General features: G+C 36.5%; 1 protein-coding gene across 1 annotated transcript in view; it reads left to right on the plus strand.

Annotated features, from left to right (window-relative positions):
• The window catches only part of SUPV3L1 (Suv3 like RNA helicase), a 41,033-nt gene that overhangs the window by 13,847 nt on the left and 11,405 nt on the right, over nucleotides 1-15,781 (plus strand). Inside the window, exons 3-13 of the mRNA XM_048857403.2 lie at nucleotides 53-160; nucleotides 1,402-1,516; nucleotides 3,631-3,799; nucleotides 6,995-7,106; nucleotides 8,255-8,332; nucleotides 9,354-9,445; nucleotides 10,349-10,529; nucleotides 10,945-11,038; nucleotides 11,872-12,091; nucleotides 12,652-12,732; nucleotides 14,339-14,515. Of these exons, the coding sequence (XP_048713360.2) occupies nucleotides 53-160; nucleotides 1,402-1,516; nucleotides 3,631-3,799; nucleotides 6,995-7,106; nucleotides 8,255-8,332; nucleotides 9,354-9,445; nucleotides 10,349-10,529; nucleotides 10,945-11,038; nucleotides 11,872-12,091; nucleotides 12,652-12,732; nucleotides 14,339-14,515 (1,427 nt within the window). The remainder of the gene's footprint in view (nucleotides 1-52; nucleotides 161-1,401; nucleotides 1,517-3,630; nucleotides 3,800-6,994; nucleotides 7,107-8,254; nucleotides 8,333-9,353; nucleotides 9,446-10,348; nucleotides 10,530-10,944; nucleotides 11,039-11,871; nucleotides 12,092-12,651; nucleotides 12,733-14,338; nucleotides 14,516-15,781) is intronic.

Genomic DNA, 15,781 nt, shown 5'->3' on the forward strand with positions numbered 1-15,781 from the left:
TCAAAGTGAAACTTTGTATGTAACAGTGAAATTTTTTCCCCTCCTTCCACAGCTCGTCTTTTTCACCAAGCATTTATAAGCTTTAGAAAGTACGTTATGGAGTCCAGTTTCCTGAGTGCTGATGTACACATTATTCTAAATGATATATGTTGTGGTGCAGGCAAGTATATAGAACATCTTTTCAAATAAAACTTAGTTCGTTAATAGTTTTACTTCCTACTCTGGCTTGTATAAGGATAAAGAAAACTGAGTCTGAATCTATGAGGTGCTCAATGCCCTTGAAGCCCACTGAAGAGGGAATGGAAGGAGTGGAGGCGTACTACACTTTGTGGGATCTGGCCCTTTAGCACTTATTGCTCTCCAGACCACCATGAAGCTGCATATCTGAAGTACATCCCTTCCACAAAAGTATCTATTCCTTGCAAGTTACAAATTTTAAAGAAAAAGACTTGATGGCCATGTTTACTTTTTCCATTCCATATATTTTTCTGTTACGGCTTTACAACTTCTATGATCTTTAAGGGGCTGTTGGAGAATATTCTGATGGATTACTGGTTTTAATATTGCTTACTTTCTCTTGATTTTTTGTAGACGCTGGAGAGTATACTTTTGATCCTTTGCTTTGTTTCTTTGGTGTGTTTTGTTGTTGTCGTCAGTACTGACACTGCCATTCATGTTCTGGTAATTCCATTCTGTAACATAATTAATAATGTCTGTGCCTATGAAGAGGAGATGCTAGCTGATGGCTATAGAAGCAGCACAGGAGTGCACACAGCTCTACTTTTAGAATATGTTCTACAAAAACAGTAGTGTTTTATTTTTAAATGGCAGTTCTAAAGTGTTAAATGTGACAAAAATTCTCTATACTTGAAATATAGTTTAACCTACTGTACTTTAAATTATGGACCCAACATATTTGTTAGCATCCTTTTAAAATTTTCATAAGCTTCTAAAATAGTATACAGTGGCACATAAAATATTTGTCAAAGCAAGTTGAGGAATGAGCTTCACCCCCGAACAAACCTATACATGAAAGTTTCAAACTCATCTTAATTTTAATACAAAATACTCAGTGATGGGAGTCATACCATACTAATTGAAGAGCATCAAAAATAAATTAAAATTTTTATTTGGTTTAGCCTAAACAAATCATCCTAAAAATCTGCCTATTTTGGAAATCTTCTGTAACAAGTTCAGTAAGATGCTGTGGAATAGCCAAAGTCACTGTACTGAAGTTAGATTTTGTTTTCTTGTGTGTTTTTTTTTTTTTTTAATACTAGATTGTATTGCATTATAGGCTTAATGAGTCCATATTATTGTTATACTTTTTTCAAAAAACCCATCTCATGAACCCATATTCGTTAGAAGTAGCAAACTTTGTTAAAAGTGTTTGTCTTCCAGGTCACGTTGATGATCTCTTCCCGTTTTTTCTGAGACATGCTAAGCAGATCTTTCCTATGCTGGACTGTATGGATGATCTGCGCAAGATCAGTGACTTAAGATTGCCACCCAACTGGTTAGTGTTTTTAAGTGTCAGACTTTCATATTATTGCTGTTAGTGACAGCAGTTTTCATGCTAAAGACTATACTAATTTCATTGTCTGGAAGATGTTGTTATAGCTAGTTATCAGAATTGATACTGTGCGTACCTGGCTACTAGTATCAATACAAATTGGAAATAATGTATAGCTAAGAGTAACAGGTTTTGATTAGTCCAGTACGGTTTAGTAGTTAACGCTTTGTTATGTAATATCTAAACCTAAGATGGAGCTCAGGCTCATGCCTGTGGTTGTCCAATCTTTGGTGGGTAATGATTTCAGAAAAACGTGCAGAACCTTGAAATCAAGGGTCATAGTGACATAGAATCATAGAAGTACAAGGCCCAAAGGGACCTTGAAAACTCCAGTGCAGCCTCCTGCACTGTGGCAGAATCAAATAAGCCTAGACTGTCCCTGACAGGTATTTGCTGAACCTTTTCTTAGAAACTTCCAATGATAGGGATTCCACAACCTTCCTTGGAAGACTATTCCTGAGTTTAACTATCGTTTATAGTTAGAAAATTTTTACTAATACCTAACCTAAATCTCCTTGCTGCAGCTTAAACACATTACTTCTTGTCCTGTCTTCAGTAGCTGTGGAGAACAATTGATCACCATGCTCTTTATAGCAGCCCTGAACATATTTGAAAACTGTTCCCCCCCGTGCCCGGTTTTTTAAATGTTTCCTCATATATCCAGTTTTCCAAACCTTTTTATTATATTTTTTTTGCTCTCTTCTTGACTCTCCCCAACTTGTCCACATCTTTGCTAAAGTGTGGTGCCCAGAATGGGGCAGCAGCGCCGAGTAGAGTGGAACAGTTACTTCCTGTGTCTTACATACAACACTCCCGTTAATACACCGTGGAATGATATTCGCCTTTTTCGCAGCAGCACTGCGTTTTTTACTTTTAATCAATTTGTGATTTGCTATAACTCCCAGATCCTTTTCAGCCGTATTACCACCTAGCCCAGGGGTTCTCAAACTGGGGGTCAGGACCCCTCAGCGGGTTGCGAGATTATTACTTGGGGGGTGGCGAGCTGTCAACATCCACCCCAAACCCCGCTTTGCCTCCAGCATTTATAATGGTGTTAAATATATAAAAAAATGTTTTTAATTTATAAGGGGGGTTGCACTCAGAGGCTTGCTATGTGAAAGGGGTCACCAGTAAAAAAGTTTGAGAGCCACTGACCTAGCCAGTCATTCCCTATTTTGTAGTTGTGCATTTGATTTTCCTTCCTAAGTGAAGTACTTTGCCCTTGTCTTTATTGAATTTCCTCTTGTTGAATTCAGGCCAGTTCTCTAATTAGTCAAGTTTGTTTTGAATTCTAATCCCATTCTCCAAAGTGCTTGCAACCCCTTCAAGCTTGGTGTCATTTGCGAGTTTTATAAGCACACTCTCTGCTCCATTATCCAGGTGATTAATGAAATGACACATTTGCTGGAGAGTCAGGTATTGGCTATTTTTTCTAAGAATAACCAGTTTTGCAGATGCTTTGGACCTGGGCTTTATGACATAAAAGTTCAACCGTGGCTATCAGATCACTTTTACAATCCTCTTGTGCCAGGAGGCAGACTTATTTGATGTGATGTCTGTTGCTATCGGTGTTCTTTGCCAAAGAATTACAATTAAAATGAGAGGGCTTCAGTTATGAGATTGCTGTTCCATTATCCGACATTCTTTCTTTCTCCTCCCCTGTTAAACAATTTTAGCTTGTTGATAGAAACTACCTCTACACAAAGCTGTCTTTTACTCATATTCTATTCAATAGACAGTAAGTCAAAACTCTAAAAAGTAAATAAAAAGAATGCAGTAGTAAGACAATAATAGTAAGAATATTATTTGTTGACAACGGTATTCACATATTTGACTAAACTTTCTGAAATGGTCAAGAGGTCGACTAATATTTGGGGATTATATTGAAACCTCTTTGTACTTGATTGAGTTTAAGAACTATCTCCTCCCAGTCTTTTGTTTTATTAAATGACAATTTAAAATAAATGGGCAAATAGCACAAATTCACTTGGGATTTCACCCAAATCTGTATCTGGATGATAGATTATAATTATTTTTGTCTTTGTTTTGTGTTTTAGGTATCCAGAAGCCAGGGCTATTCAAAGGAAGATAGTCTTTCATGCTGGCCCTACAAATAGTGGAAAAACTCATCATGCTATCCAAAGATACTTGGCAGCAAAATCAGGAATATACTGTGGTCCATTAAAACTGCTGGCCCATGAGATTTTCCAAAAGAGTAATGATGCTGTCAGTATGTTACTTAAGCAATTTCTCTTCAACTGTACATGCATTCATGTCATAATACAAAATATTTTCTTTTAATAAATGTAAGTTTTTAGGGTAGTCTTTGAAATAATCTCTGCTAAAATGTAGTCTTGAATTATGATACTGTCAGTGTGCATTAATACTAGTGATGCACAGAAAGAGAAGAAATGGTGTCCAAAGAACTTCATGCATGTAGCAGTCTATTGCCCTTCAGTCACTGGTTCACCCCTGTGCTTACATTGGCTTTTGCTAGCTTTCTTGTAGGACTGTCTGGGGAGTGGAGATGACTGCCTCTGTTCCCCTTGACCTTGCATTAAGGCAGCTGTCCGTGGACTGTGACCTTGGGAAAACAAGGGCAGTGTTAGGTTGGGATGATCACCGATTGACATATCAGAAAAAAACACTTAATTCAGGTTACGTAAAATAAAATAATTTTTTTCATTAGCAAATTACAGAAATAGAAACATGAAAGAAAAGTTGATTTTTTATATAAATCACTTTCTTGGGTCACTATGTAAAGAGGTGTTAGATTTAATTGGAGAAGTGTTTTTAAACCATGAAAACCAAAAGTAGTAGCAAGTTCATTTCTTGCCTTCCAGCTGCCACATTATGTCCATCTCCCTGCTAAAAGCCCTCCAGATTGGTGGACCAGTCCCAGGAGCTTGTTGCATGTATTTTCAAGGAAGTACTTGTGTCAAGGGACACCATGTCTATAGAATTTCCTTTCTTTTTGGTGTGGAGTTTTATCCATCTCAGAACATCAATAGGGGAGGGCATTGTTCTCTAGTCAATACATAATATAGAATTATTTATTCCTGTTGTACAACATCTTGCTAAGCTAGTTTCATTTCTATTCAAAGTAGCTACCCTGGCGTATACTAACTTCTCTCTTCCTGTTTTAATGTTTATATTAGTACTAGTGGGCATTGAATAAAATGTTTTACCCACTTGCAGCAAATGCTTTGATTTAAAGGGCATTGCTATGGTGTTGCTTTAGGTGGCTTGAATAAGATTTCATTAGCCCCGCTGATTGCCTTCAAAATCTGTGTAGGTCTTTTTCTCTAGTCTGTTTCCAGCTGCATAGAAGTTGCAGAGAGGCAAATAGAAATGGTATTACAAAGTATTAATTTAAAAGACTAAGTATTAAAATCACCAATATTTATATAGTAATTACATATAAATCTGTAGTAGTGATCTGTCAGTAAAACATGCTGAGTTTTGGTTAATTCTTTAACAGTAGTGATTTTGTAAGTCTCACCATTTTAATTTCTAATATATTTTACATTAATACGAAATTCTAATCCCTAGGACCAAACATCTGCCTTTGAATAAGTAATCTGAAACCATATATTGTGTATGTATGTAGGAATGTGTGCATGTGCACCCCTTGTTAGTGGAGTTTTCATGAAAAATTTCTTTAATCTATTGAGGATTCTTTGTGCTCAGCATATTGTATGTTGTTGCTAATATGATTAAAGCATATACTTCCTGGGGCTGGAGAAATACAAAGTTAAAGCATAATGATACTACATTGCAGGAACTGGGGAATGGGTTCAGGGGAAGAGCTTCTGATTACAGAAATTAGTAGTCTCTAAATGTTGCCTTCCACATATTAGAATGTAATTGAACATAGAACAAAATATTTACTGTACTCCATTGTCTATCTTCTGTAAATTACTTTTGGCAGGGATATCTCAAGGATAAATCTATCCCTACTCTAAAAGAAATCAAACCAGAGATGGTAATCCACTAGATCACAAGGGTGGGTCGGAGGGAGAAAGATAACTTATTTTATTTAGATTTTGTTTTAGAGGAAACTATACCAAAAGGCACTTAATCAAAGTGACCAAAACTTTGGATCACTTTTAAAAACACAGCACCACAGGAACTGCAACAAAATTGAGCAGAAAGACACATTACACCGCTCCCTTGTCCTACCACATCTCATTTAATCAATAGACAATGATCGATACAATTTAAAACCACCCATCAGAGAGAAATTGTATCCTCAACTTCCTCCCCTCCATGTCTAGAAGGTCAACAAAATTGGGCTCTATCTGACCACATATGTAGGAATGTAGTATACTTGGGTTTATTTCTGTGACATACCAGCGAACAATTCAGATATGAACAAAGGTCTGTCACCCCTGCCAGACAACCTTTGTTAACTTATAAAGCCTTGCAAAAGTAGCTCCCACCTGGGCCGCTCGCAGTTGTCCAGCATGCAAACCACACTGCATGTCACCGTGTAAGTGCAACCAGCCAGCCACACTTGGGTTACGCTCTGGCTTTCACCAGCCTTGGTCATACGCATGGTGACCCCAACATGCCTCCAATCCCAGATTTCCCCCCAGAAATGTGTGTCCAGTACTGCTCAGCCCTCTCCTGGACAGTACAAAGTATTTTAAATCTGTTATTCTTTAAAAGGAACAATGTGCCATCTTATTATCTCAAATAGTATTCAGACACTTTAAATTAAACACACTGGATTAGATAACAGTAAAACAAGTTTATTAACTACAAAACGATTTTAAGTGAGTACAAGTAATGAGGCATAAAAGTCAGAAATGGTTACAGGAAAAATATAGGTAAGATATTTACCAAACTTCACTTCAATCTGATATAGTTTAAGTTTCTCACCACGTGGTTTCAGCAGTGTTACTGACCAAACCCTGTAGATCAGGATCCCACCCTAGAGTCCAACGAATGCTTTCTTTATTGTGTGAGGTGCTGTGAATGCAATGGGCAGGGAGAGAGGGGGTGGTGCTTTAGGGCATTTGTCCCTTATTTTTACGGTTTCAGTCCCTCTCTTGAAAAACGTTTCCAGCTGGGCATGAGGAGGCAAAGAATCTATGTGAAAGGATGTTCCCTGTTGGATTTTTCTCACCTGTTTGAGCTTTCTTTGTTTCCCTTCCTGCTTTGACTCTGTTTACTGCTTCAATGTAAATTAAGCAGAGCATGCATTCCTTTGTCTAGGACAGATCTGTGGCCCAGACTGAGGTTTTCAAATGCTACCTTACAAGATATGCCCTTTGCAAAGATTATTACATTAGTTTGTAGGGTGTAAATACAGGGGTATATTCTGTTCCAATTTCCAATTTTTTTTCCCCCTTTGGGAAATATTCTAATTCTGTTTTTAAGAGAGTAATTTAACTTCAACTTTCTTAATTTTTTTAGAGTGTGCCATGTGACTTGGTAACAGGAGAAGAGCGTGTTCTTGTTGATCCAGAAGGCAGACAAGCAACCCATGTTGCTTGCACTATTGAGATGTGCAGTGTTACTACGCCTTGTATGTATACATGGTTATTTTCTTCATATACATGCGGTTTTTTTTATGCAATGATGCTTACACCCCTGTGTTGAAATTATTAATAATATTTGAAATTATTAATATGGAAAACTATGAAACACTAATTTACCATAAATTCCTTTATTAAATCCAAAGGCCAAACTTATACAATTGCTCTAAACATGCTTATTAGTTAGGCTTTTTAGCCAATTTACTACATCCAAAAAGTAACAAAACGTTTATAAGAATTTGATCAAGATACTTACAAACAGGCTGTTAAATCCAGGGGTGCTTAGACCAAAATACATCAGTTCCAGTGTGGTCAGGCAGGTATTAGCAATGAACCCTTTAAGAGTTTACCTTTTATATCCTTTAATAAGTAAGTGATGCCAATTATTGACTTCAGGTAAAAAGCAATTTGAGACAATTCACCCTTATTTCCAGTCTTAATCCAGATAAGATTTACAACCTCCTTACTTCTCAAGGCCTTTCCTCCCCTCCTTGCTGTCCAACAATTTTCCCGTTGCACCTGAGTTCACACAGTCTTTAAACACTGGTTTGTGGGCTGGCGAAGGGTCGTGTTGGCTCATTTAAAGACAGTTTGTCTGTGTTTTATTTAAAACCACCTGCAGTCACCCCTGTTGGTCAGAGGCATTCTTTTTAGAAATGTCCTGTTATCTCATTAGTTATTCTTTAAACAGACATCTTCCCTACTTTATTCCTTCTGGCCTTACCGCTTATTATTTTCAAGGCCTTCCTTCTACTTGCTAGGCAGGGTGTTTCTTTACAGTACACACACATTTTCTTAACCAAACATAAGCTAACTCTAATTCTTTAATTTCATATTTATCTTACACCCTGTAAGAGGTTAAACTTAAGCAATTCATTCTAGTCTTGCAAGTGCTGTATGTATTCTTATTTTTAATTTATCAATTTCTGACCTCTGCTAAGCACTGTCATCTGAGAGTTATTAAATCTGGATACTCTCGGAGCAATCTTGGAATGCAGAAGAGATTGAATTTGAATAATTCTTGTAGTAAATAACTTCAGTTATTTTGTATTGTGCTTCTTGGAAATGTTCCTTCATATGTAGTCGTGCCATCTAGGTGCTGCTCTTCACCTAGTATCTTAATTTTCTTGTTTTTAAGATGAAGTGGCTGTCATTGATGAAATTCAGATGATCAAAGATCCGGCTAGAGGATGGGCCTGGACCAGAGCACTTTTAGGTATACCCATCAATGTTGAAACTGAGCCATTTTACATTTAATAACCAAGTGTGTTAAACTTACCACTAATTATGTTGAATGCATTTGTTATTTGTTTACCTGCTTGATTAGTAGAGAAGCATCATTTTATCATATAACCTACTTATTATACTTTTGTAGGTTGAAACATTGTAATTATAGGTAATCCAGCAGAATTATAATTTAAATTTAGTGTTAAATGTGTGCTAACTTGGCAAATAATACACATTTCTATAATCTTTTTAATTTTAGACTTGGCTGATTATTTCTCCCCCCCTCCCAAAAAAAAAAAAAAGTGGGTTTAATTATAAACCAAATTTCTTGCAGGCAAGTGTTTTCAATTTTATATTTTTTTCAGTTGGAAAGTTTGAATTTTTTTTTGTCTTCAAAAACTGGAAATCTCAGTTTTTGGGGTTTTTCTCTCCCCTTTCTTTCACCACTGAATTTAGCAAAATGATTAAAAAAACAAAACATTCCTCTCCCTTCTCCCCCCTCCCCAATTTAGAGTTAGAGTGTAAAAAGGAAACTGTAACTTTTCCATATTTGAGGAAATTTTGAGAAGTTAGAGTAGAAGAGTTAGTTTCATTTTTCTTTTTACAAGTGAAGCAGTCAAACCTTAGATATGTGTTCCCACGTTGGGCAAATACGAAGATGATGGCAAGGCACCAAGAGGGTGTAAGCAGAATATTAACTTTTAAGATAGTTATCAGATGGATGATTTGACATTATATAATAGTTGGTAAGGTCAAGAATTGCTCCATTGAAACTTAGCAGTGTATATAGTGGTGGTTTAGGCAAAGGCACAAGCAAAAGCTACAGTGACTATAAATATGTAGGAAGGAAAAATGAACAAGGAAAGAAATCCCATCCTTTATTGACATCTTCAGTAGGCAGGATATTTTTTTTTTTTTTTTTGTTGTAACCACCTCTGTCAGCTCTCAGTATTGCTGGTTTGTGTGAACATGTATATTTTAACACTTTATCTCACTGCATTTTTTTTCAGGACTCAGTGCAGAAGAAGTTCACATTTGTGGAGAAGCTGCTGCTATTGACTTGGTGACAGAGCTCATGTATTCTACAGGAGAGGAAGTGGAGGTAGATCTTATACTGTCTCCTTTTTTCTCCCCTGTCCAGTGGCTATAAAGTTGTTTACACTTTACTATCTAAATATTGCAGGTGTCTACTATATCCCTCATTTGAGAAAATACTGATCAAATCTACAGGAGTCAGAGCTTGTGTTTGACATGTTGGCTATGTAAGCCTACTGAATCAAAAGGGGGTTTCTTAAAGATGTTGCAAAATCAACCTTTTTTAGCAAAAATATTATTGCCCTTACCAAGAGAACAATGGATCTTAAAATTTCTACTGACTTATCCAGAGGGAGTGCTAGATCTATGCTGAGGCCTCCTTTACATGTCCATTTTTCCTAGAGGTCATGATGCCCACCTTTTTGCTCAGGTCACTTTATTATTAGTTAGTTCTTAAAAAATCTAAAATCAGTGGAAGAGTTTTTAAAATGCTAAAAGGGTTAACATATGCCAAGGAAAAAAGCTATACAAAGAAAAACAGAACTCAGGTTAGCTACAGACATGTGCTCATCTGCAAGGGACATTTTACAAATGTAGGTCCTGATTCTGAAAGCATTCTGCCTGCAGGACTCCCATATTGGAGAGCACAGTGTTTTCTCCCTAGTATTAATATAGTTTTACTTACATTGTATATGTCTGCAGTGGAATCGAATTTAGAAATAGAAGTGGTTCCTTTTCTGTCTCCTGAAAAGGTCAGTTTGGAAATGCTCGTAAGAATGTTCATTATTGTTTGGAAGGCAGAAGGGGATGACACATTTTCTCCTAGTACTTCTCTCGTTGGGATTGTGAGGCACAGTATAATCTTAAAGCTTTGATTGACTTGTCATATGAAGTTAAATTTTCATAGTAATTATAAATTTTGCAAAGGATTTTTGTGTTTTGCCTTGACAAAACTGCTGTTTAATCCTAGGTCAGAAACTACAAGAGGCTTACCCCTATTACCGTGCTGGATTATGCACTAGAATCTTTAGATAACCTCCGTCCTGGTGACTGCATTGTCTGTTTCAATAAGAACGATATTTATTCTGTGAGTCGGCAGATTGAAGCCCGAGGATTAGAATGTGCTGTCATATATGGCAGTCTCCCACCTGGTAAGATACTAGCTTTATCTCTCTTTTAAAGAGAAGGCTCTGTTTATTGCTGCTACCATATGAAAAGTATTTAATCAAGAGACTTTACATTTTTCAAGTTCTGTATCTAGATATTGAATTAAGACAACACTGAGCAAATTTTCTTTGTCTTGTATTGTAATGTTGGAGTTAAATCTTTATCAGCTGTGTAATCTTACTTTTGTTCCTCCAACAGTAACTTTTATTTTATTTTGATTTATTTAAAATGACACCCATCCATCTTTCTGGGAACACTTGCAAAAATTAACATTCCTGTTTCTTCAACTGTTATGCTTTTGTTCAGTGACATGTAAGAGCACGCAATCTTTTTTGTATAACAACTTTTGGTGGGTAAAGTCTGTTACAGAAAATGTACTTACGATTGATTCTGTTCTAGGGACAAAGCTTACCCAGGCAAAGAAATTCAATGACCCTGATGATCCATGTAAAATTCTAGTTGCTACAGATGCCATTGGAATGGGGCTTAATTTGTAAGTACTCTGAAAAGGCTAAGGCTTATTTTTCAGTGAGACAAGTGTGCTGGTTTTCCTCAGTCTTTCACAGTTTGCTTAACGTGGATAAAAACCCTTTATGTACAGTACCCAGTATGTGTGTGTATATGTGTCCTCACTGGAATTAAGTGGTGGCTGACCTGACTGGGAAGAGCTATACTTTCTAGATACTGAAAATGATCACAACAGTTAAACTGCTCATTTAGACTGCATCCTTTGTGGCACTGAGCATCTTCAATTCAGTGGCATTTGAGAATGCTCAGCTCCACACAGGATTAGGTTCTTGCTCTCTGATGAGAAATCTTAGTGGTCTTAGTCAGGTCCCAGATGTTGCCATATCTTTTTGTGACATGGTCACCATTGGACTCTGCTGAGATTGCAAAGGACTGAATCAGTGGATATCTAATTACTCTGGGTATTCCTTCTTAAACAGGACTGATAAGCCTAAAGAAAGGCCTTCTGTTTCCAATGTCTTCAGTCTGGCAACTTTGAACAGTAAATCCATATTAAAATAACATCTATAGTCTGAAGACCTACCTGCTTTGTGAAGAGAAGGGACCTTGATAGGAAAAAGGAACTCCTTCCTCTGCAGCAGTTAGCTCTATGGAAATAACTTGCATGACTGAAGAGAGAGAATGCAGTGTAGTTGTAGCTGTGTCAGCACCAGGGTATTAGAGACACAAGATGGGTGAAGTGGACCAACTCTTTCACCCCCAGAAGCTGGTCCAATAAAAGATATTACCTCACCTACTTTTTCTCTCTAAGAGAAAGTAGTCCATGATTTTTTGTCTGTCTTTGTTTAAATGTTTCAGGAGTATAAAGAGAATCATTTTTAATTCTCTAATAAAGCCAAGTATCAATGAAAAGGGAGAGAAGGAAATGGATGCAATTACAACGTCTCAGGCTCTACAGATTTCAGGCAGAGCTGGAAGATTTAGCTCTGTGTTCAAGGAAGGGGAAGTCACTGCAATGTATCGTGATGACCTCGTACTGCTGAAAGAAATTTTGAATAGGTCTGTGCCTCCTATAGAGGTAAGAGTTTTAAATGTTCTGATCTCACCAGAGTGTGCTGGAGCTGCCTTGGTATTTTGTGATCCAGTATTCTTCACTGTACACTGTTGAATCTGAGTAAGAAAATTGAATTGTACAGTGCCATCATTCTGAATACGTGGGGCATTTGCAGGTTTCGTAAAACTCGTGAAGTCTCTCACTCACGTACTGCAGCTGCTCTTCTAGACTTTCTCTTCTTGAGCTTTGTTTTCATTTTGGTTCTTAAAAGTTCAGGATGGTTGTTCATTGTGGTGGATTCCATGGGGTACAGTGATTTCTTGACAGGTTTCAGAGTAACAGCCGTGTTAGTCTGTATTCGCAAAAAGAAAAGGAGTACTTGTGGCACCTTAGAGACTAACCAATTTATTTGAGCATAAGCTTTCGTGAGCTACAGCTCACTTCATTGGATGCATACTGTGGAAACTGCAGAAAACGGTGATTTCTTGCATGTTATTCTGCTGGATGTTGCTTTTCAGATACAGTTATTTTCAAAGGTTTTCTTTGTTAAAAAGCAATGTTCATTAGTTCTTCTTTTTCTTTAGACAGCTGGCCTGCATCCTACTGCTGAGCAGATAGAAATGTTTGCATACCATCTCCCTGATGCTACTCTATCAAATCTAATGGTAAGAATGATTAAATCTATAGAAACATGAGCTTTCATTTTTAAAATCACATAAATGTTACCTTATAATTACTACTTTACTGCAATGCAATGTAATTAAAAAGCCAAGATGCTGCTTTGTGGGTTTTTTATTAAGCAATTAGACATTTTGGGTTACCAGTATAGTGACAACTGATGCACTCAGAATGCTCATTGTAACCTTTTGTGTCACTAATGACCTGGAAGTCTCCAGGTAATCTTGTTTTGTTTTTAAGAGCATTTGTTGCTGCAGCCACTGCTGTTCACTTGTTTTGGTATTTTGAAAGTATATTTTTTGGTCTGAAGTTGGAGACATGCACTCAGATATTGAAGCAAAAATAATAGTTTTGGAAACTGCTTCTTGTGAAATTGTTCAAAACTAAGCTAGTCGTCTAGAATTTTGCTTTTTTTATGTCACTTTTTAGATTTTTCTTCTTCTGATCTTGTGTACTGTCTGAGGCAGTGTCTTCATTAAAGTTTGGACATCTGGATTCTGTAGCAGCCACTCAATCCCATCATTACTTGCTTTTTTGGATTTGTTCCATCTTACTAGTGAATTCACTGTAGTGCTTATAGAAGTTTATTTAGGAATAAACTTTTAATCCTGTGTTTTAAAACAACCAAACAAAAAAAGGACCATGGAGATTTAATCTTCTAAATAGATTACCAGAATTTTACAACCGTTCACACAGATTTCCTGAGTGTCTTGAGAGTCCACTAAAGTTATTAACAGCGAATACTAAGTTAGCTAACCAAAATGTACAAAGTTAACCTATTATGAAAAAGAGAGTTTCGTGCTGTCCAAATGGAGGCCTCATGTAAAACTCATGCTGATAGAATAGCAGCAAGTGTTTAAGCTTCTGCTTTCTTAAACCTCAAAGCTAGTATCCAAGTATACAAATAATCTTTTAACTATTTTTTTCCTTTCAAAGTCTATTTAAAATTTTGCTGTATGATACATATCCAGCCAAGCACACAGATCTGTGATTAAATGTATCTTTACTGATAATGTCCATACCGGTAAGAACTAATGCTGTGGACACTTATATTCAAGATTAGACGTTTTGTTTGTTTGTTTCAAGCACAAGTGGGGAGGAATAGCTGTTTGTCTTTATACTCTTCGATCTCAACTACTGCACCATTTTAGTTTATCTGTTTTCTCACTACTTTTTCCTGCAATCTCAAAAATCCTAAAGCCAACTTTATAATAATTTAATGGTTGAATTATCTACTGAAATAAAAAGAAATCTACCTTGTGTTATGCTGGTGACACAAATTTACAACATTTTAATGTAGAAATAACTGACTTCATGAGATCATACTATGTGGCTTATTATGTATGCTCCTATCCCACTATATTATATATTTAAGAAGTTGTTTTACTTTTTTGTCACATACCCTCTGTACTGCTACGGAATCTGCATTACAGATGTAATTTTTAAAGGAAATCATGTAGGGAGAGAACAAACACAACCTATACAAAAATGATTTGTTTTTTAGCATGTCAGTATGAAAGTTGGCAACCATCATTTGTGATAATCTTAAGCTGAACTTCAACTATTAACAGCATTTTAACTTTTTCTGAACAGGATATCTTTGTGAGCCTCTCACAGGTGGATGGGCTCTATTTTGTCTGCAATGTTGATGACTTTAAATTTCTAGCAGATATGATTCAGCACATTCCGCTAAATTTAAGGGTAAGGTATGTGTTCTGCACAGCACCCATCAACAAAAAACAGCCTTTTGTCTGCACCTCTTTGCTAAAGGTAAGTTCTTCAAATGTACAGTATTTATAATTGACTAGATCAGTCTTAAGCAAATATGTGTGCAGTTTCCAAATTGGCAGTTTCCAAGTGCATTTTAAAAAGCTCACGTGGAAGTAGAAATACAAACTAGCTGTTGAATTTGTAAAGAATACAACTTCTATTAACTGTTCAGATAAAGTTTTGCAAATACATTCTTTTCACGTTTGAAACCCAGCTTCCACTTTAGGATGTAAATTAAAAAAAAAAAGTTGTCTAAACTTTCCCTTTATTCACATCCCCAAATCCCATAACTTGCCCCCTGGGAATTTCTTAACTAGCAGAGGTCAGGAATGATGTACATATTCAGAGTTATGTGGCATTAAGCCTTGCACAGCACCTTCTAGCAGTAGCTTGCCTACAACCAGTTGGTGCCATTATTAGTTACTCATTTTTCTCAGCATCCATCTGTGAATAAAATAGAAGTAAACAAAAACATTTTTGCTGCATATCGGTGCAATGAGAAGTCTCTTATTTGTGTGAAAATACAGATCTGTATTTTACAAAATGGCTAGTGATTTTACTTTTCTCAAATTCTGAGTGCCTCATTTAAGCTACTAAAAAGGGCCAGATCTTCAGCTCTCCCCCTCTGAAAATCAGACTCCTGCCCAATGTCTGAAATTGGGCACCTAAAATCACTAATCACTTTTGAAAATTTAGGCCATAACTTTTGTGATTGAATTGTCTGCTAGCAAAACAGCTAAGATTCCCAAGTGTCCATGGTTAATTTCTATTTAAAAAAACAACAAAAATCTTTTTTTTTTTTTTTAATTTAAAGCTGACAATAGTGTCCTTGTTACATCAGGGAATGGGTATCCAACATCACTTCCTCAACCTAGAAAAAATAATCTGAAATAAGAGAAGCATCGTTAGGATTCAACAAAACGAGCTGGCTGCTGATAGATCAAAGACAATGGGCAAAGCCCAGCTGACCATGCTAGGGAGGAGATCATCAAGCCATAAAAGTCTGCTCTCATTTTCTGGATAGCCCCATACTACTTAGTTGTGTGCATGGCCCTTAACAAATTGTTTTAATGAGGCACAGGAGGGGAGAGATGGCTCTTGGGTTGAATAGTTATGTAAAAAATGTGCGGTAGTTGAAGAAAATTCTGAGCTGCATAAAGTAAAACGTTTGAAATATGTGCATACAAACTTTAGATCACTTATTAAAATACAATAGCTGTGAAACCCTCACACTTAGTTGTTCTGATACTTCTGTTCCTTAGTCTC

Source organism: Caretta caretta, chromosome 7 (genome assembly GCF_965140235.1).
Source record: "Caretta caretta isolate rCarCar2 chromosome 7, rCarCar1.hap1, whole genome shotgun sequence".
Lineage (NCBI taxonomy): Eukaryota > Metazoa > Chordata > Testudines > Cheloniidae > Caretta > Caretta caretta.